General features: G+C 41.2%; 1 protein-coding gene across 1 annotated transcript; it reads left to right on the top strand.

Moving 5' to 3' along the window:
* Positions 1-15003: 15003 nt before the first annotated feature.
* LOC148123416 (pregnancy-specific glycoprotein 22-like) lies at positions 15004-21840 on the top strand. Its single transcript, XM_087911351.1, has 5 exons — positions 15004-15082; positions 16375-16734; positions 19036-19395; positions 20167-20526; positions 21569-21840. The coding sequence occupies exons 1-5, from the start codon at positions 15019-15021 to the stop codon at positions 21838-21840; spliced, it is 1416 nt and encodes a 471-aa protein (XP_087767477.1). The 5' UTR covers positions 15004-15018.
* The last annotated feature ends 311 nt before the right edge of the window (positions 21841-22151 follow it).

The following is a 22151-nucleotide window of genomic DNA, read 5'->3' as shown; positions in this document are numbered from 1 at the left end:
CTAATACAAAGGCACACACATATGTAAAAGAAACTCTTCTAGAACTCAAGGCAGTCATCAAACCACACACACTAATAGTAGGAGACTTCAACACTCCTCTCTCACCAATGGACAGGTCAATCAGACAGAAACCAAACAGAGAATTAAGATAATTATTGGAGGTATTGAATCAAATGGACTTAACAGACATCTATAGAACACTCCACCCAAATAGGAAAGAATATACCTTTTTCTCTGCAGCTCATGGAACCTTCTCGAAAATTGACCACATACTCGGTAACAAAGCAAACTTCCACAGATACAAAAAAAATTAGTAATCACCTGTGTCTTGTGAGATCACCATGGATTAAAATTAGAATTCAACAACAATGCTTCCCCCAGGAAGCCAACAAACTCATGGAAGTTGAACAGTCACCTACTAAATCACCCCTGGGTCAAGGAAGAAATAAAGAAAGAAATTAAAGTCTTCCTTGAATTTAGCGAAAATCAAGACACAACATACTCAAACCTATGGGACACTATGAAAGCAGTGCTAAGAGGAAAGTTCATAGCACTAAGTGCCCAATTAAAGAAAACGGAGAAAGCACACATTGGAGACTTAACAGCACACTTGAAAGCTCTAGAAAAAAAAGAAGCTAATTCACCCAGGAGGTCTAGAAGACCAGAAATAATCAAACTGAGGGCTGAAATCAACAAAATAGAAAGACAGAAAATAATCCAAAGAATCAATGAATCAAAAAGCTGGTTCTTGGAGAAAATCAACAAGATTGACAAACCCCTATCCAAATTAATCAAATGGCAGAGAGAGAACATGCAAATTAATAGGATCAGAAATGAAAAGGGGGACATAATTACAGACACAGAGGAAATTCAGAGAATCATTAGATCTTACTATGAAAGTTTATATGCCACAAAGTTGGAAAATATAAAAGAATTGGACATTTTTTTAGATAAGTACCATATACCAAAGTTTAACCAAGAACAGGTGAACAATCTAAATAGACCTGTTAGTCATGAAGAATTAGATGCTGTTATCAAAAATCTCCCTACCAAAAAAAGTCCAGGACCAGATGGTTTCAATGCAGAATTCTACCAGAACCTCCAGGAAGAGCTAATACCTATACTCCTTAACGTATTCCACAATATAGAAACAGAAGAGTCATTGCCACACTCCTTTTATGAAGCAACAGTTACCCTAATACCAAAACCACACAAAGACACAACCAAGAAAGAGAATTACAGGCCAATCTCACTCATGAACATCGACGCAAAAATTCTCGAGTGCATGGGGGTGTGGGAGGGTTGTTGGAAGGGGAGAGGGTTAGAGAGAAGGGAGTAGGGGAGAAATGGGGAAAGCTCGGTGGACCGGGATGGGGAAGAGGGAGGAAGGATGAATATGGAATCAGGGAAGAACATATTTCAACTAAGGTAGTCATTTTAGGGTTTACAGGAGACTTGATTATATATGGGATCCCAGGTCCAAGGAGAGATCCCCAGATTGTTCTCTGGACAGAGGAGAGGGTGCCTGAACCGGCCTTGGCCCATAACCGTACTGATGAATATTTTGCTTATCACCATAGATCCTTCATCTGGCGAAGGATGGCGATACAGGCGGAGACCCACATTGGAGCACCAGACTGATCCCCCCAAGATCCAAATGAGGAGCAGAAGGACGAAGAAAATGAAAAAGGAAATAAGGACTGCGAGGGATGCTATCACCCACTGATACAAGGGGACGGATCTAATGAGAGTTTACCAAGGCCAGCTGGACTGGGACTGAATGAGGACGTGATCTAACCAGATTCTCTGAATTTGGCCGGATTCTCTGAATGTGGCTGGCCCGAAGTCTTTCTGAAAAGCCATTGACTATGACACTGGGACTTGTTTCCTCTACATATACTGGATTTTGGGGATCCAGTCTGTTTGGATACTCACCTTTCTGGACCTGGAGGGAGGGGACAGGAACTTGAATTTCCCACAGGGCAGGAAATCCTGACTGCCCTAAGGGACGAATAGGGAGGAGGAGAGGGAGTGGGGGGAGTGGGAGGGTGTTGGGAAGAGTGGCAGAAATGGAAACTTTTATAATTTATTAAAATTACTTTCAAAAAAAATTTTTAAAAATTAGGGTGAATATTAGGCTCAATGTCCTTTGTTTATGGCTAGAATCCACTTATGAATGAGTACATGCCATATTCATTTTTGGGGTCTGGGTTATATCACCCAGTAAAGTGTTTTCTCTTTTCATCCATTTGCATGCAAAATTCAAGATGTCATTATATTTTGCTGCGGAGTAGAACTCTAAAATGTATATGTGCCACAACTTTTTTATTCATTCTAAAATGGATAAAGGTGCACCTAGGTTGTTTCCTGGTTCTGGTTATTACAAATAATGCTGCTATGAACATAGTTGAACAAATGCTTTTATAGCATGATTGGGCATCTCTTGAGTATATTCCCAAGAGTGGAATTGCTGGATCCAGAGGTAGATTGACTCCCAGTTTCCTGAGAAACCACCAAAATGATTTCCAAAGTTGTGGTACAAGTTTTCATTCCCACCAACAATGGATGAGTGTTCCCCTTACTCCACATCCTCTCCAGCATAGGCTATCATTGGTGGTTTTGATTTTAGCCATTCTGACAGGTGTAAGATGGTATCTCAAATTTGTTTTGACTTGCATTTCCCTGATCGCTAAGGAGGTTGAACATGACCTTAAGTATCTTTTGGCCACTAGAAATTCTTCTGTTGAGAATTCTCTGTTCAGTTCAGTACTCCATTTTTTAATTGAGTTAATTAGAGTTTGAATGTCTAGTTTCTTGAATTCTTTATATATTTTGGAGATCAGATGTTTGTCTGATGCAGGATTGGTAAATATCTTCTTTCACTCAGTGGGTTACCTTTTTGTCTTACTGACAGTGTCCTTTGCTTTACAGAAGCTTCTTAGTTTCAGGAGATCTCATTTATTCATTGTTGCTCTTATTGTCTGTGCTATTGGGGTTATACATAGGAAGTGGTCTACTGTGCCCATGTGTTGCAGAGTACTTCCCACTTTGTCTTCTATCAGGTTCAGTGTGGTTGATTTTATATTGAGGTCTTTAAACCATTTGGATTTGAATTTTGTGCATGGTGATAGATATGGATCTACTTTTATTCTTCTACAGATTGACATCCAGTTATGCCAGTACCATTTGTTAAAGATGCTTTCTTTTTCCATTGTATACTCTTAGTTCCTTTGTCAAAAATCAGGTATTCATAGGTTTGTGGATTAATATCTGGGTCTTCGATTTGATTCCATTGGTCAACATCTCTGTTTTTATGCCAATACCAAGCTGTTTTCATTACTGTAGCTCTGTAAATGAGTTGGAAGTCAGGGAGGGCAATGCCTCCGGAAGTACTATTATTGTATAGGATTGTTTTGGCTATCTTAGGTTTTCTGTTTTTCCTTATAAAGTTGATTATTGTTTTAGCAATGTCTGTGAAGAATTTTGTTGGAATTTTGATGGGGATTTTATTGAATCTATAGATTGCTTTTGGTAGAACTGCCATTTTACTATGTTGATCCTCCCAATCCAAGATCATGAGAGATCCTCCCATTTTCTTGTATCCTCTTCAATTTCTTTCTTCAAAGACTTAAAGGTCTTGTCAAATAGATCTTTCACTTCCCTGGTTAGAGTTACCCCAAGATACTTTATGCTATTTGTGGCTATTGTGAAAGGTGATGTAGTGAACCCCCCAAAAAACCCATATATTTATCCTCCTGGATATCGGAAGTAGTCAAGATCTCTGGGCAAAAGTTGGGAGCACATGGGTGGATGGGGTGGGGGAAGGAGAGATGGGGAGATAGAAAGTAGAAGGGTAGGACTGGGGAGAGCTTTGGGAAATGAGATGATTGAGATGGAAGAATGGTGGATATAGGACCAGGGAAGAAGATATCTTAATTAAGGGAGCCATTTTAGGATTGGCAAGAGATTTGGCTCTAGAAGGGTTTCCAGGTGTCCAAGGAGATGTCCCCAGCTCGGTCCTTGGGCAGCATTGGAGAGTATGCCTGAACTGGCCTTATCCCATAGCCATACTGATGAATTTCTTGCATATCACCATAGAACCTTCATCTGGTGATGGATGGAGATAGAGACAGAGACCCACATCAGAGCACTGGACTGAACTCCCACATTCCAAATGAAGAGCAGAAGGAGGGAGAACATGAGCAAGAAAGTCAGAACTGCGAGGGGTGCATCCACTCACTGAAATGGTGTTACTGATCTAATGGGAGCTCACCAAGGTCTGCTGGACTGGGACTGAATGATCACGTGATCAGACCAGGCTCCCTGAATGTGGCTGACAATGAGGGCTGACTGAGAAGCCAATGATATGGCAGGAGGTTTTGATTCTACTGCATGTACTGGCTTTTTTGGTACCCTAATCTGTTTGGATGCACACATTCCTAGACCTGGATGGAAGGGGGAGGGCATTGGACTTCCCACAGGGCAGAGCACCCTGACTTCTCTCAGGACTGGAGAGGGAAGGAGAGGTACTGTGAGGGCAGTAGAAAGGAAATGGAAGAAGGTGGAAATTTTTAATAAATAAATAAATTAAAAAAAGGGTGATCCTAACAGAGAACTGATAGAGTGAGAGAATGAGAAACAGCTATCAAGAGAGTGATCATGGAGGGTAGTTGAGAAGCTTCTTCAAAGAACATTCTCCATTTCTGGGCAACATCCTAGAGCAGACTTCTCCTGATTCTCAGATTGAAGAGAATCTCTAATTGTTTATAATATATTAGCAGTGGTGGGGTGTGGTGGGGAGTTTCACATATGTGATGTAGTTAAGTGTAATGTAAGTGACAAGGGGCATGGAGGATCAAGGTATTGTAAACTATGAGTAGCCATCTTCTACACTCTGTCCTATAGTGATCTTCAGGAAATGTGGCCTGAAATTAGGGTAATGGAATCTGGCCTAAAGCTACAGGCATGTGTCTCCTAACACAAATGTCCATGTATTAACAGTAGATAAGAGGAGACAAATCATAAAATATCTGTGATTTGTTAAACAAGAGTTTGGTAGGGGACTCAGTTTGTGTTGAGATAGGACAGAGGAGAACAGTTGAACAGAGAGATCTTGGGAAGCAAGAAATGTTAAGAGGAGTGGGAATATCAGATTGTTCCCTACTCAAAGTTAATCACCATTGGCCAATATATTTTGAGGACTGATCCTTCCAACTATGATGTGGTATTTCTCTAAATGAATATCCAACCTTGGTTGGTCAAAGAGATGGCTTATTGGGTAAAGGCAATTAATTGCTGCTATGTCTGACGTTTGAGTCAATCCCTATATCCAATATGGTTCAGAGATAAATCCAACTCCTTCATGTCTTCTAACTTCCATAATTGCACAGGAGGATTTTCCCAATCACAGAGTGATAAAATGAGAAAAGAGGGCTGGGGAGATTGCTCATAGATTAAGTGGCATCTGTTGCTCTTCTAGCAACAGGTTCTCCACCAGAGAACCTGAGTTCAGTTCCCAGAACAAATGTTAGGTGGCTTCAAAACCAATCCTGTGTAACTCCAGATCTAAGACATTTCAGAGAGTCTCCTGCGGTCAGAAGCTTCCTGCACACAGTTTTACAGAACCACAAGCATATATAAAATAAAATAAATCTTATAAAGATAAAATGAAAGATGGGCCAAGGATTCTTGTGGTAGCAAATAGTGAATGCATACCCCCACCCACAAAATGATCTTAATTGCGAACTAACCTGAAATCAGATTCGTTGAACCATCAGAAGCTTGAGAATACAATTCCATACAGGCTGAATGACATTTTCATGAGCACTAATTGAAAGGATATCATGTCACATTGTTTCTCTTTTCTAAATTCTGTGGAATCACCAGGTACCCACACTGGAGCTAAGGGATCAGTAAACTTGCTTAGAACATAGGTCCAGAATTCCATGAAATGAAAAGGGACCAAGATTTCTCTTTTCTTCTTAACCTCAAATATTTATGTTTTTTAAAAAATTATATGATTTGTTGATGTTTTTGAGTGTTTTGCCTATATATTTGTCTGTGTACCAGCCATTGACCTCCTACCTCAGCCTGTTTACCACATTGTCAGTTCCCCTTCTCTCCACAGTGCATTACCCTCTCTGGTGTAGGAAGTCCTTCTGTGTATGTGTTGCTTTTATTGGATAATGAATAAAGAACCTGACTTGGCCTGTGATAGGGCAGAGTAGAGCTTGGTGGGGAAAACTAAATTGAATGCTGATAGAAAGAAGATGGAGTCAGGAGATGCCATGTAGCTACTGCTGGGAACAGACAAGCTGGAACCTTGCCAGTAAGCCACAGACACATGGCAATATAAGATTGTATTATAAAAGATTAATAGAAATGGGTTAAATTGAGATGTAAGAGCTAGAGAATAAGCAGCTAGAGCTAATAGGCCAAACAGTGACTTAATTAATACAGTCTTTGTGTGGTTATTTTGGGGCTGAGCAGCTGACAACAAGCAAGTGGGTTCTTATAAGAAACTGGCACTCCAGTGTGTGCTAGTTGAATTCACATAAAACCTGAGAGGGCTTGGAATGGATTTCTAAACATTTAAAAACACAGTTTAGCCACATTCTTTTTCAGATGGGCACTGCTGGCTGACAGCATGCTGCAATTCCTTTATGAGAGAGCTTTCTGATTCAGCAGTAGCAAAAATAAAAACAAAAACAAACAACAACAACAACAAAAAGGTTGTTTTGAAATGGTGGCTTCCTGGAATATGATACCAGCATAAACTCTGGCTCTTTCAGAAGATCAAGCATTTATTTTTATTTTTTTTAAATTGATTTATTTATAAGAATTTCCAATTCCTCCCCTCATCCCAATACCCTCCCAATCTCCCCACTCCCTCTTGTCCCGTCCTCTCTCTCCAGTTCCAAGAGCAGTCAGGGTTTCCTGTCCTGTGGAACGTCCAAGTTTCTCCCCCCTCTCTCCAGGTCCAGGAAGGTGAGCATCCAAACAGACCAGGATCCCAAAAAGCCAGTATATGCAAACGAAACAAGACCCAGTGACATTGTCAATGGATTCTCAGTCAGTCCCTATGTCAACCACATTCAAAGAATTCGGTTTGATCACATGCTCGTTCAGTCCCACTCTAGCTGGCCTTGATGAGCTCTCATTCGATCAGTCCCCTTGTATCAGTGGGTGAACTCACCCCACATGGTCCTGACTTCCTTTTTCATGTTCTCCCTTCTTCTGTTCTTCATTTGGACCTTGGGGGCTCAGTCCAGTGCTCCAATGTGGGTTTCCGTTTCTATCTCCATGCATTGTCAGATGAAGCTTCCCTCTGGTTCTGCCTTCCTTGCTCACATTCTCCCTCCCTCTGCTTCTCATTTGGACATAGGAATTTCCGTCCTGTGTTCCAATGTGGGTCTCTGTCTCTATCTCCATCCATCGCCAGAGGAAGGTTCTATGGTGACATGCAAAATATTCATCAGTATGGTTATGGGCCAAGGCCAGTTCAGACACCCTCTCCTCTGCTGCCCAGGGAACAAACTGGGGACCTCTCCTAGGGCCTGGGAACCCATCCAGAATCAAGTCTCTTGCAAACCCTAAAATGGCTCCCTTAGTTGAGATATATACTTTCCTGAACCTATATCCATCCTTCCTCCCTCCCCCATCCCATTCCCCCAAGCCTTCCCCAACCTCCCCCTCTCCCTTCTCTTCAGAAAATGTTGCTGTAATAACTGGATTCTACATGTAGATGAATGCAAATCTATCACCTTATATAACAAAATGAACAAAAAATCTAAATTGATCAAAGCCTCAATATAAATTCAGTTATACTAAAAATGATAGAAGAGAAAGTAGGAAGTAACCTTGAATGCATTGTGACAGTATGACAGTGACTACTTCCTAAATATAACACGAGAAGCACAAATACTGGAGAGCAACAATTAATAAATGCGACCTCCTGAAATGGAAAAGGTTCTGTTAGGAAAAGTACATGGTCAATAAGACAAAACAGATGCCCACAAGATGGGATATGATCCTTATTAAACCACATCATACAGAGGGCTGACCTTCAAAATATATAAGAAAATTAAGAAACTAGACATCAAAATACAAAAATAATCCAATTATGAAATAGAGTACAGATCTAAACAAAGGATTCTCAACAGAAGAATCTCAAATGGCTGAAAAAATATTTAAGGAATTGCTCAACATCCTTAGCCATCAGGGAAATACAAATCAAAATGACTCTGAGATACCATTTTACACCTGTCAGAATAGTAAAGATCAAAAACACTCATGACTCCTTATGCTGGAGAGGATATGGAATAAGGGGAACACTCGCCCATTGCTGATGGGAGTGAAAAGTTATATACCACTTTGGAAATCAATTTGGCAGTTTCTCAAAAAAAAATGGAATCAATCTACATCAAGACCCAGTGATATCATTTTTGTGTACATATTCAAAGGATGTTCAATTATACCACAATGACACTTGCTCAACAATGCATTATTTATAATAGCCAGAACCTGGAAACTACCTAGATGCTCTGAAGTCAAAGATAGGATAAAGGAAATATGGTACATTTATACAAGGGAATATTACTCAGTGGCAAAAAACAATGACATCTTGAAATTTGCAGGTAACTGAATGGAACTAGAAAAGGGCATCCTGAGTGAGGTGACCCAGGCCCAGAAAGACAAATATGATATATAGTCAGTTGTAAGTGAATATTAGATGTCAAACAAAGGATAACCATCCACAATCCTAGAGAAATTAGGCAACAAGGAGAACCCTAAGAGCGACATGCATTGATCCCCTTAAGAAGGGAAAAGATAAGATCTCCTGAGTAAATTGGAAGCATGTTAGTAGAGGAAGTGGGGATGGGAAGAAGGAGAAGAACATGAGGGAATGGGATGGTTAAGTTCGGGGAGACATAGAAGGAGAACAAGGAAAGTGATATCTTGAAGAGCTTGCCATTAAGGAGTTAGGGAGAAATCTGGTGGTATGGAAAGTCCCAACAATCAACAAGGATGGCCCCAACAAAGACACTAAAGTGCCTGAACTGGCCTTCGCCTGTGATCAGATTGATGACTACTCTGATTGTCATCTTAGAATCTTCGTCTAGTAACTAATGAAATCAAATGTCGAGATCCACAGCTAAACACTGGGCTGAGCTCTCAGCGTCCAGTCATGAAGAGGGAGGAACAAGAGGGTTAGAGTCACGATGGTGAAAATCACTGAGAGAGCTAACCCACTCTACAAGGAGCTTACTGAGTCTGGACTAATATTTGGGGAATCTGCATAGGACCAAACTAGGCCTTCTGAATGTGGGTGATAATTGTGTGACTTGGGCAGTTGTAGGGCCACTGGGAGTGAGACCAAAATGTATGACATGTACATGACCTGGCTTTCTGGAGCCCATTTCCTATGGAAGGATATCATGTTCAGCTTCAAAGCAGGAGGTAGGGGCCTGATCATGAAGCAGCTTGATATGCCAGACTCTGTTGGCTCCCAATGAGAGGCCTTTTCCTTTCTGAGAAGTGGATGGTGGTTGTGGTGGGGAAAGATGAAGAAGAAATGAGAGGAAGGGAGGGAGGAGGAACTGTTGTTTGTATGTAAATGAAGAAAACTAGTAATGATATGAAAATTGAAAAAGATAGTTTCTTTTCATTTAAAAAAATAATAAAAAGTGAAAAAAGTAAAAACCCGATACTTAGATTATTATGGTGAAATTTACAGAAACAACTGAGCCAAGCTTATGGAAACTCATGAACTCTAGACTGACAGGAAGAAAGAAAGAGAGGAAGGAAGGAAGGAAGGAAGGAAGGAAGAAAGGAAGGAAGGAAAGAAGGAAGGAAGGAAGGAAGGAAAAAGAAGGAAAGAAAAAAGAGAAAAATAGAAAAGAAGAAAGGAATTAAGATAAAAGCAACTTGTATTTCAGGAAATGTTTTGATATGGTCCTTGACTGTGCAAGACATCACAGGCCAAGACAATGATGGTTCTGTTTCAAGCTCACATTTAACTCAGAGTCTTCCATTTCCTAAAGCATTCTATGACTCATCCTTTGGATTCGGTGATCCATGCTTCATCTCAGTCACCATAAAACACCTGGGAAGTTTTGTCTATGTTGTGACTCAGTCTTTTCATTTAGTTGAATGAGAGGCCCACTGCTGGTCTCATGTGTAAGGTTTCTGTACTTACACTCATGTGTAAGATTTCTGAGGACTGTTTGTGTGTGCTTCTCAAATTACTTAGGAAGGCTTATTCTGCTCTATCTGTATGACTTCCTTAAACATCATGGCCTTGAAGGGCATGGCACAGACTCATTAGTGGATATCATCACAGCTAGAGGGACACAACATTTATTTTAGCGCAAGGCAGTCAGTGTTCAGTTAAGTACCAAAGAGATAAGGGGAATATGACTGTAGATACTATGTCTATATTATCAAGCTCTGCAGCTCAGCCCACACATGGCAAAGACTGCTCATTCCACATAAAAACAGAACCACCATCTCTGAGCACTCAAGTCCTCCAGCATCAGTCTGCAATTAATCTTCTGCCAGGTTCAGTAAGTAGAAGGATCAAAGGCAAATATTAGAAAGACCAACAATGATTGAATGAGGCCTTTGTAAGGGTCAAAGTTCCCACAACAAGTCATCTCTGTCTGTTATCTTTGCAGCACTGTTACACAAGGCCACTATCAGAATTAAAAATTCTAATCTCCCTGAAGTTGACGACAGTAGCCTGGAAGCCTATATATTAGTATCAGAATATAACCTACCACTTGGGTATAAATGGTCAGAGCCTCTCAGAAGATTATAGGCTGAAACTGTCAACTGGGCTCTCACTTATTCAGTGTGACAACTGACACGGGATCCTGTGAGTGTATAATCTAGAAATGAGTGACTTACACTCAATGTGACCTATTTATCTTGAATGTTAACTGTGAATAATTTCTGTTTCCTCATGGCTATAACTACTTACATACAGAAATATAGAGCTACACTCATCCACTCTTGGGTATTGCAAAAGACCCCCACAGATAACTTAGGCTCGTTAGGGAATCCTGCTCTAGCAAAAGCACATGCAGCAAAGTTGAGCATTGAGTTAGAATGGGCAGAGTGGGGACTTCTTCTTCCAGAAAAGCTAAGTGTGATGAAGTCAGGGAACATCTCAGACTCAAGCTCAATTCACACATCATAGTCCATTGGGAATGTTTGTTTGTTATGCCAGCGATTGATTAGGGCTTGTGTATGCTACATGAGTACTCTTCCACTAATCTAAACCCCAGTTCTGGTTGGGATCTGTCCAACTGAGGTAAAAAAGAAACAACAGATATTTGAGCCTGCTATACATGAGGATTTTTCCATTTCTTTGCAGATATCACATGTGGCTTTATTCAGTATGCTCAATGTTATTTAGGTGATAGGATAATGTCTATCTCAGATAATCACATGTATCCAGGGTCAAACCTCAAGCTCTTCCACAAAGTTACTTCTTACCTGCACAATACTGTTGGCTTAACAGTGGAGAGACCCAGATATCCTGACGGGAGTTATTTATCCAAAACTTCATTAGTAACATTTGAAAATCTTATATCTTCCTTGAGTAGAAGTCAGGCATTAGTGTATATAGATCCCAAGTGAAGAAAATTACAGGTCTTGGGTAGCAGATCACTGAAATGACAGTATCAACCTTTGGGTGAAGCCTTGGTTTTCTATATAGATACAGAAATTAATTCCCAGCCTGTGTCATGGACACAAATACTAATTGTCTTATGAGATTTCAGCTATGTTTCTTTCTTCTCTCCTTACATCTCTGCTTTCTCTTGGCATACCTTGGACTTGTATTGGAATGTGAAGGGGGGGGGGCTTCTAGAAGGGAGGAACATCCAAAGTAGGGAAACTTTACTTAACGTCAAGTAGATTTTTTTTCTGTCAGTAGCTCATGCATTACCCCTTCCATATGTTATCATGGTCTCTATGATCCAGAAGAAATAACTTAGTACTTTGACCCATGCTTATTTTCCTTTACCACAGGTGTTTCCATTTCCTGTCTTGTTTCAGCTGATAATTGGCTTTTGCTCTGATTCCAATGGAGTCAGAAGAGGCAGGTGATGCATGTACCTTAGAGGACTGTCATAAGTCAGGATGAAACATGTTTTGATGATGCTGTTTCCTTAACTCTACATGATATCTTTTGTGGACATCATAGCATCCCTGATATCAGGATCAGGGAAATGAGAAAAGTGACACTCAGGATATATGTATTTGAGGTCTATTCTGGCTCAGATTGGACCAGCACATGTGATGACCATGGCAATCAAAGAGAGGCAGTCACTTAGAGAATGGGGAACATCATCTGGAATCTCCCTATGAAGGAGGACTTAACAGTTTGAAACAGTGTCCTAGTTAAAATTAGCTGTCATCTTGAGATTGCCCCAAATGTCTTGTAAATCATCTTGAGGCACAGGCCACACTAGTTAGAAAGACTGGTGAGTGATCTACCTGCCAGATAAAATGCAACACTCCCTAGATTCTATTTCAAAGAACCTCTCCCAGCAAATAATCTGTCCCAGATCAACTGCACTGCTCTTGGACAATACAGTCATCTTACCAAAAACAATCTACAGATTCAATGTAATTTCCATCAAAATTCTAACACAATTTCTTTATAAAGCTTCAAAAACAATGTTTAACTCCTTAGGGAAAAACAAAGAAACCCAAGAAAGCTAAAGCAATCCTGTATAATAAAGAAACTACATGAGGTAACACCACCCCTAATTTCAAGATCTACTATAGAGCTATAGTAATAAAAGTTGTATTGTATTAGTATAAAAACAGACAGGTGGATCAATGGAGGCGAAAATTAGGCAGAGGAACAGGGAGTGGATGTTGGAGAGGAAACTGTTGTCAGGGTACCCAAATAAACAATGATACAACAGAAAAAAGCACAGAATCTCAATCAAGTTAGGTTAGGCTATATATTTCTGTGAATGTTTGTCTTAATAATTGATACAGGAGAGTCCAAACTACTGTGTGCAGTATCAATCCTACTTAGGTGGTTCCTGGTTGTGTAAGAAACTAGCTAAGGATGAGCCAGAGTCTGAGCCTGCAAATGAGCCAGAAAAGACCATGTCCCTGCCTTGACTTTCTTCAGCGATACAATGTGACACAGCCTCAGTAGGGAAATGGACTCTCAGATCTCTTCTAAACTGCTCATTTTAATGATATTATCATGACAGGAAATGAAAGAAACATAGAACAGTGTATATGAAAGACACATTGGTTGAAACATTTGATTTGTACTCACCATATTCTGGGTAAAGAAGTGGTAGGTCCATGTATGTCTCTCTTAGGCTCCTCATTGTTGTCTTGGTTCTTTCTCTGGGATTGTGAATAGTAGGCTGGTTTTCTTTGCTTTATGTCTAAAACTAGAAAAAGACAAGATATCTTGAGTAAATTTGGAGCATGAGGACCATGGTAGAGGGTAGAAGTGGAATGAAGAGGAAGGGAGAGGAGCAGAGAAAAATGTAGCTCAATAAAATCAATAAAAATATTAAAAAGAGAAATGGTAGGATTGGCCAAAAGGACATGTGCATCCCCATAACTTAGTGTCCTGTCCTTTATATTACCAGACAGGATTTCTCTGGGCAACCCCAGCTGTCCTGGAACTCATTACATAGTCCAGGTTGGCTGAATATAAGAGATCAACATGCCTCTTCCTGAGTAATGAGATTAAAGATATTTATCACCATTTCTGACTCTGTTCTGTCCTTTTAATCTCAAGAGAAATGTCTCAGGACTTTCCTCTGTAATTTCCTAGCAAAAGACTTCTGAGAATGCCCTTCCTCTGAATTCATACTACTTCCAACTTTAGTTCAGGGCTTTCCACGACAAATCTGGAACGTTGTCTTAACCCATCCTACGGTAGAAGGAATTAGGAGTACTAAAGTGTATAGTGATCTGGATGGCAGGTCCTGCAACCCACCCATGCTGAATGTATCAGGGAAGTTGACACTTGGAACCATAACCATGCTTTTGGTAGCCTTAGACATGAGATTGCAACTCTCTCAGTGATCTCCAGGGGTTGAGAGCAGGGTACATGCTCCATGCTCTGGAAATTGTTTCACTGGGCCATGACCTAGCCAAATGCTTTTTCTCTTTGTCCCTACTAACACTGAATTATGTTACTAGACCCTGCTCTGACCTACTGGTTACTTCCTTTGTGTGAGAACTCCTCTCTGCATGGGGACCATGAAGATATCCTCCCTCCTTGCATCTCTTGTAAGGTAATGCAAGATTGCCACCAAAGAGTCATCTAGAAAAGGGCAAACATGATCAGAAAGGATATGTGTATACCTAACATATAGTGCTAGAATGTTGTTCTGACACCCTCCATAAAAAGATGGAATCCACAGTCCTTTCAAGGACACACAGGTCATCTCTTCCCCAAGGCTGAGCACAGGAAAAACCTCATACAGCTGTTCCTCTGCCTCTGTCCAAGTTCATTAATTTGACTGGTGCATATAGTGATAAACCATTGATCAACATTCCTAGTCATCACTCAGTGGGTCACTTTTCAACTGTCAGAAAGATTTCTGTCAACGTCTTGCAGAGAATAAGTAAACACAGGTTAGCCTGGTTGATCAACTGTGTCTCTGTGACTCAAAGGCACATAAGCATGATACAGACTATTTGGTACTGAAAGACCCAAGGCAAAGACACAGCAGATGTCAGCCCTGGGGTGTTTCATTTTTCTCTGAGGGCATGGGGATTCTTATCTGAACTGTTGTCCTATGTGCTGCTTGGAGAAGAAACATAAAGGGGAGTTGAGAAGGATGCAAGACAGCACTGAGAGTAGCAGGGGCTCAAACCCTTCCTCTCACAGTCCATTGGATTCTGGGAAGTGCTCCTGTCTGAGAAAAATCTCAGCCCAGGGAGGAAGAAGAGCAGAGCCTGAGTTCTCTGTCGTACCTGAGGCTTTTCTCCTCAGAGGCAGAACAAGAAGTGAGAAGATTGATGGAGGAGTCCTCTGTACTTCTCCACAAGGCGTGCACACCATGGAAGGGGCTTCTTCTCACAGGTAAGGATACACACTCTCTGAGTTTGTGGGGAGGACAACTCAGAGGCAGGTCAGAGTCTCATTAGGAGAAAAGAATCTTGAGAGGAGACCCATGTGTCTGATTACCATTATGGTGCAGAATGTAGAGTGAGGGAAAGAGGCTCAGCGTAGTGAAGTTCTCAGGAGACAGCAATGGTATGAGAAAATCCTCAAACACTCCATATTAACTGTGAATTACATTGGCTGTAATGTTGTGAAGACAGTTCTTCCACAACCATGTCAGATGACCTTCCAAATAGAAATCAAACTGGGGAGGGCTAGAAAGATGTCTTAGTGTGGAAAGATATGACAATCCTCAGTTCCCATGCAGCAGATGGAGAGAACAGACTCCTGCAGGATCTATTCTGCCCTCCACATAGGCGTTGTGGCATGTAACCACACATGCACACCCTGACACATGTGCTCCGCTCAGATTTGTGGCATATATCTACATATGTACACAAGGAGCTACCGGCTTCACAAATACACACATATATTCACATAAATAAATCTAGAGTTATTTATTTCACATTTGAACAAGATTATTGTCATAATGTCCAAACGTAGGAACTATAAAGAGAAATCCATGGAGACACATTCCTCTTTCCCTCCTTCTTTTTTCCTTTATTCACTTGTGCCTGAGTCTTTTCAGGGAACTGAACCTATCAATAAATTCTAACTATCCCTGCCTACAAATCACTGGTTCTAAATGTGTGACGGTGTCTAAATCCTTTAATCCCAGCACTTGGGAGGCAGACACAGGTGATCTCTGTGAGTTCAAGTATACCTTAATCTATAGAGTAAGTTTCAGGACAACCAAGTTTGCACAGAGAAATCCTGTCTTAAAAAGCCAAAACAAAAACCAAAACATAAAACAAATCCAAAATCAACAAAGAAGCAAAAAGCCCTGGTTCTAGTTGACCTGATGCCAGTACATCCAAAAGATGAAGTCATGGCTTTACTAGAATCACAAAAAAAAACCAGAGTCAAAAATCAGAAAGAGAGCACTCTCCAGAGCCTGGGTTCAGAGAGGCAATGATCCTCACACCAAATACTCTATGTGAGGAGATATATGGGACACTGACAGAGGTGACCAGGGAGCCACCTAAGCAAAGAATTCCAAAGAGAATTTACTCACACTCTTAGACACTCTGAGCTAACGTAAGTCATGTTTCTCATGTCTGCAAAGGAAGGTGGGGACACCCATAGTCCCATAAAAAATCTAAATGATGAACACACCTGGTTAACGTGATTTTTCCTCAATTCCCTTCTAGCCTCTATTTTAAGCTTCTGGCACATGTCCACAACTGCCCATGAGACCATCGAGTCACTGCCACACCAAGTGGTTGAAGGAGAAAACGTCCTTTTGCTTGTCCACAATCTTCCAGAGAATCTTATAACCTTTGCCTGGTTCAAAGGGCAAAGAAATATGAAGCAAGAAATTGCAGTATATACACTGTACAACAATGTAAGTGCACCAGGGCCTGTGTACAGTAGTAGAGAGACAGTATATAGTAATGGATCACTGCTGATAGAAAATGTCTCCCGGAACGACACAGGAATCTATACGCTACGAACCTATAATAGAAGTGGAAAAATTGCATCAACAACATCTATATACCTCCACGTGCATGGTAAGTGATTCATTGTGAACTGTGTGAGCTAGGTGACCGAACACATATAGGAGTGTGACTCTCTCTCTCTCTCTCTCTCTCTCTCTCTCTCTCTGTGTGTGTGTGTGTGTGTGTGTGTGCGTGTGTATGCCTACCATTCCTATGCATTGTTTCCCATATTGTGGTTTGAGCATTTACTGCAGGACACATATATTGTAGAACAATGGCAAATAAATTACAATCCTCCATTTGATATCATCTTGCACACAGGTGGATGCATGCTATGAACCAAGGGGTTCATACTAAGAATATTTCCTTGAGAAAGACATGGAGGAAATAAATATTGGTCCTGATTGAGAAAAAGATGGGATCCTTATTGAGCTGTGAGTAAGAGTCTGCCCTGTCTCCAGATCTCTGGCCCAGACTCAGCTCCAGTTATTTATGAAAAGCATTTTATAAGGGTTGGATTTTGACCTCCTGATGGCAGGGAACAGTGATCCTTAGTTATCAGTCTTGTGATGTATGCAATCAGACAGTACACTGTCATGAGAGTCTTGATTTGTCTACATCTCTTGTCAATCTTCTTCAGAAGGGGAACATAACTCAAGAAGTGTCCAGGTCATTCACTAACTGTCCTATTGGACATATAAGACTTGTTACATGAAAGTCTTTGTACCCTAGGAGAGGGACCAATGATACAGGTTCTCATGATAAGTGCTTGTCCTTTGGGTCCAACTCAAGGAATTCCGTCCTGCAGTAAAATGGCTACAGGCTACGTTGATCTGACAGCTTCCAAGACATGAGCTGCAGTTCACCAGCAGTGTCACTAGAACCCACAGTGAACTGCAGTAATGTATTTGTTTGAACCAGGAACTTACCTAGCAGTCTGGTTCCATTCCTGGGTTTTCAGGCCTGGAAATCAGGGTCACAGTGTTCACAGACCTACTGACTGCTTGATATGTCTGCCACACTGCCACGAGACCATGTTCTGTTTCCCACTACATGTGTTTCCTTTTGAAAATCCATGGTATCCAAGGGAAATCAAGTAGACAGAGGTCAAAGACCTCTCAGACAGACCATGGAGCACAGGGGCAAACCCACCACAAAGCTTAGCAAACAGAGGAAGTGGGAGCATTGTCTTGAAAATCTTGCACAGGATGAAGGAGCTCACAGTTTTTTTCCAGGAATCAGGTCACTTCCTCCTAAACACCCAAGACATGAAAGTCATGACACATCCTGGGCCTTTAATCTCTGTCAGAACTCAGTCTGATGGTGACTTCCAGTGAGAACAGTTTTGTTCTTTTCCACAAACATCACTCACACAGTCATTTGGAGTCTCAAAGGCAGTTTTGTCACCTTCCTGTTGGAAATTCCATGTTTTCAGAGCAATGTAAACACAGGGCAGACTGGATGCTCTGGGTTGGTTGTGCAGATTTTCCCTTTTTGGTGCTGATTAATCTAGGACAGGACATAGAAGAACGCAGTTCCATGGTCAACAGCTATTATCATTTGTCAATGGATGGTCATTGCTCTTGATTCTCACTTTGTGTTCTAGAGGACAGAAACATAAAGAGATAAAGGGATAGGAACATGAGGCAGGAGTGAAACTGGAAGTGTAGATCAGTTTTGTAAACATAGACCCACTTATAGCCCATGGGACTCTGGGAGGTGCTCCTTCTTGGGGAGAGGTTCAACACATATGAGGAAAGAACAGCAGAGATTAGAAGGTGTTGTGGAGCAGAAGTTCTTCAGAGGGATGACAGATCAACATACTCAGACAATGGAGGTCCCCTCTCAGCTCTTCTGCAAATGTTGTAACATATCTCAGGGACTTCTGCTCAGAGATGAGGAGACCAGGATTTGACAGTGCATGAAAGGAGAGGACTGACAATTCATGGATCTTATGATATCCCAGTTTGTGTGAACTTGAAATAAAGAAAGTTAGAATGTGAACACAAACAAAATTAGGTGCAACCTCAAGATGAATAGAAAAAGAAAAACAAAAGCCAGAGAGGAAAGACTCAGAGACTATAGGGAAATAATTTGGGCAGGTATCACCCCAATTCCAATCAATTGCAAACGTGAGCAGGGAACTCATGACATTAATCAGGGGCAATGTTGATGGTTGAAGAGAGAGCCATATACTGAACATAATAAGTGTGGGGACACTGAGAACATAAAGACCATGTGCTGACCTCCACCAAGTAAGACATGCTCACCCACAAATTTAGGCTGAGCAACAGACACAGTTGCAAAAGACACAAGGCCTCGTCTTAGTTAAGTACAAGCATTATTTAAATGGATCTCTTTCTTTCCTTCTAGCTTACCTTTGGAAGTGTGGGCGCCTTGCTACCTCTTCTCAGCCCACTATTGAATCATTGCCACCCAGGGTTGCTGAAGGGAGAAGTGTTCTTCTACTTGTTCGCAATCCCCCAGAGAATAATGTAGCCTTTGTCTGGTTCAAAGGAAAGACTGTGCCCAAGAACATTGTGGTTACCCAGTATACACTAGGCATTAAGTCAACTGTGTGGGGACCTGAATATGGTGGCAGAGAGACATTGTACAGTGATGGATCCCTGTTACTTCATGGTGTCACTCAGAAAGACCACGGATTGTACACCCTACGAATTCTGAGGGCAGATATGAGAAGTGAAGAAGCACAGGTGCAAGTCCAGGTTCACAGTAAGTGATTCTCTGTGATTGTTCAGTGTTGAGTGGGGTTAGACACACCATACTGTCATGGCTGGTCTACTCTTCCTTCCCTTAGCACAGTATCTCCATGTGGAGGTTTGAGCATTTAATACAGGATACACTGTTAGAGACAAATGACCAAATATCAGTTTTCATCTTCTGACTCCAACTGCATCAAAGAAGGCCTTGATTTAAAGTAATTCAACCTAAGATATCAGAGTCAGTACAGTCTCCTGGGGCTCTAGACCAGGGAGCCCTGAATCCTGTCGTATTTCCAAGTATATACAAAAATGATCTAGGGGAGCATTTTACCAGTGCTCTACTCGTACCTCCTCTCAATACTATGCTTCCTATTGATTTGGTCTTCATGTTTGTTAAAACTGATCTCTTATATCACACAGGACTCCTATCCCAGGGCTTGGAACTGCCTGAATTGGTCTGAATCCTTTTGTATCAACCACAGTACAAAAATATACTATAGTTTTGCCCACAGACCAATCCAGTGATAGCATTTTCAACTGAGGACTTGCTTCGAAAAATGACCATAGCTTTTGTTAAGTTGACATAAAACCTGCCAGCCTGGTTCCCAAGACCTTTAAAGATCTATGCCTGCCTTGAAGATCAGACTGCTCCAAGCCATCACACAGGCCCATAATAAAGACTAGACAGAATGAATCCATCTGCTCAAAATAGAGGTCAGAATCTTTTCACCAAGCACAATGATCCTCATATGATGACTTTTTTTTCTCTTTTCACTTCCAGGCTCCATTTCACTGTTCTGTGATGCTCTCACTTCTTCCCAACTCATGATCCAATCAGTGCCTCGGTATGCTGCTGAAGGGGAAGGTGTATTTCTACAAGTTCATAATCTTCCAGAAGATGTGAAAGCCTTTTCCTGGTACAAATCAATTTCTAGGACCCAGTTTCACAAAATTGTAGAGTACAGCAGAGCCAAGAATTCCATCACCTGGGAACCTGCACATAGAAGACAAGGGATGGTGTATGAAAATGGATCCCTGATGCTCCAGGATGTTACTGCGGAAGATGCAGGAATGTACACACTATCAGTTTTAAACAAAGATTCCAAAGTTGAAAGTGCATATGTGGAAGTTTTTGTGAAGAGTAAGTGACTTTCTATGGTCTCCAACTTATGTGTGGCTTATCCTACTTCACATACCAAACTGTCATGATTGGGTTGTTCCTGTTCTCTCCCCCACTGCATTGTGCCCTGCACTAGGGTTTGGGCCCTCACCACAGGACACATATTGAGTAGACAAATAGTAATAAATTAGAACCCCTCACCACTGTTTACCTGCAGAGAGAAGGAACTGTTCTGGGTAAACTTAACATTAGGATATCAGCTATAGCCCAGACACTTGGAATTCTCACTGTGCACATGTCCCCAGAAAGACTTTGTGGGAGTCAGGCAGGCCCTGGTTGATGAAGTTATGGGGTCCTCACAGACAACAAGGCAGCCTGAATACAAAACTGCCCTTGCTGGATTCAATGTGACATTGAGGACCTTTTTTAAGTGTTTATTTATGTTTGTTAGATTTCCTGTCAGAGCTGACAGGGAAAAAGACTTTACTTATTGTCCAAGTCATGAGACTGATTGTCCCATAGAGTGGAGGATCAATTGTGTACTGCCATGACAGTTGTAGTTATGTAGGTCTCTTGTGTATCTCCTTCTCCTGAAGCTTAGTGGGCATTTTTCTGTGCCATTATCCTATTGTTCTGATGGGCTTATGAGATTTCACAGAACGGTCAAGTCAGCAAGAAAAGAAACAAGTCAGCTACTCCAGATTCTTCCTTCTCCTGATGGATTCAGACTAGGGAATTTCCTTCTGCCGGTAAATAGAACAGATGCTGCTGATGTCAGCAACTCCCCATCCCAAGTTCATATCATTGTTCATTGGTAAGCTTGCCTCATGGACGTGACAATGTTCATGCACTGTGTATCATATTACAAGAAAACTGTTATACAGAAAGAGTGGCTAAATTAGAGTAACACAGTCTCTGGGTGGCAGATCTGAAGCACAAGATATGCCTATAGTCACAACTCCAAATTCTCCCCAACAAAACCTTTATAAAGTATGAATTTCAGTGAGCCTGGTCAAACTCTTTGAACTTCTGTCATTTGGTACCTTCTTTTGTATTTTCACAGAGAATGTAACACAGCCCTTTGTGCAAGTCACCGACAGAAGAGTCACAGGACGTAGATCAGTGATCTTCACCTGCATTTCAACCGACACTGATGTCTCCATCCGTTGGATCTTCAATAAGAAGACTCTGGAGCTCACAGAGAGAATGACTCTGTCCCCAACGAAGTGTGGACTCAGAATACATCCTGCTAGATGCGCAGATGCTGGAATATATCAGTGTGAGGTCTCCAACCGATTCAGTTCAAAGACCAGTACCCCAGTTTTCTGGTCATGATGAGTATGTGACCTTTCCTCTAATCCTACAGCAGAGTGGGGGTATTGCTTTGTCAATGGGGTATAAAATGGAGAAAAGTTATGTGGTGAAAATGGTTAAGTACTACTCAGGTACAGCCAGCATGGTGACTCACACCTATAATCCCAGGATATAGGTGTGTACAAGGGAAGGCCAGGATTTAAAGTGAGGCAGTCTTAAAAAGAAAATAAAGACATCAATATAGGAAACAAAAATTCAAAGGCCTTAAGATCTTAGGTTGTATTTGAAATATGTAGTGATACCTCAGTATTCATGGGAACTAGCTTCAGGAA

This window comes from Myodes glareolus, chromosome 1 (assembly GCF_982192425.1).
Source record: "Myodes glareolus chromosome 1, mMyoGla1.1, whole genome shotgun sequence".
NCBI lineage: Eukaryota > Metazoa > Chordata > Mammalia > Rodentia > Cricetidae > Myodes > Myodes glareolus.
The sequence above is the reverse complement of the archived record's forward strand: the minus strand, read 5'-3'. Positions and strand labels throughout refer to the sequence as shown.

Bases quoted from the DNA above. Each gene is read 5' to 3' on its own strand.
- LOC148123416 (XM_087911351.1), top strand. From the start codon at position 15,019: ATGGAGGAGTCCTCTGTACTTCTCCACAAGGCGTGCACACCATGGAAG. The intron at 16,735-19,035 runs GTAAGTGATTCA...CTTTCCTTCTAG, and splicing joins TATATACCTCCACGTGCATG to CTTACCTTTGGAAGTGTGGG. The intron at 19,396-20,166 runs GTAAGTGATTCT...TTTCACTTCCAG, and splicing joins GGTGCAAGTCCAGGTTCACA to GCTCCATTTCACTGTTCTGT.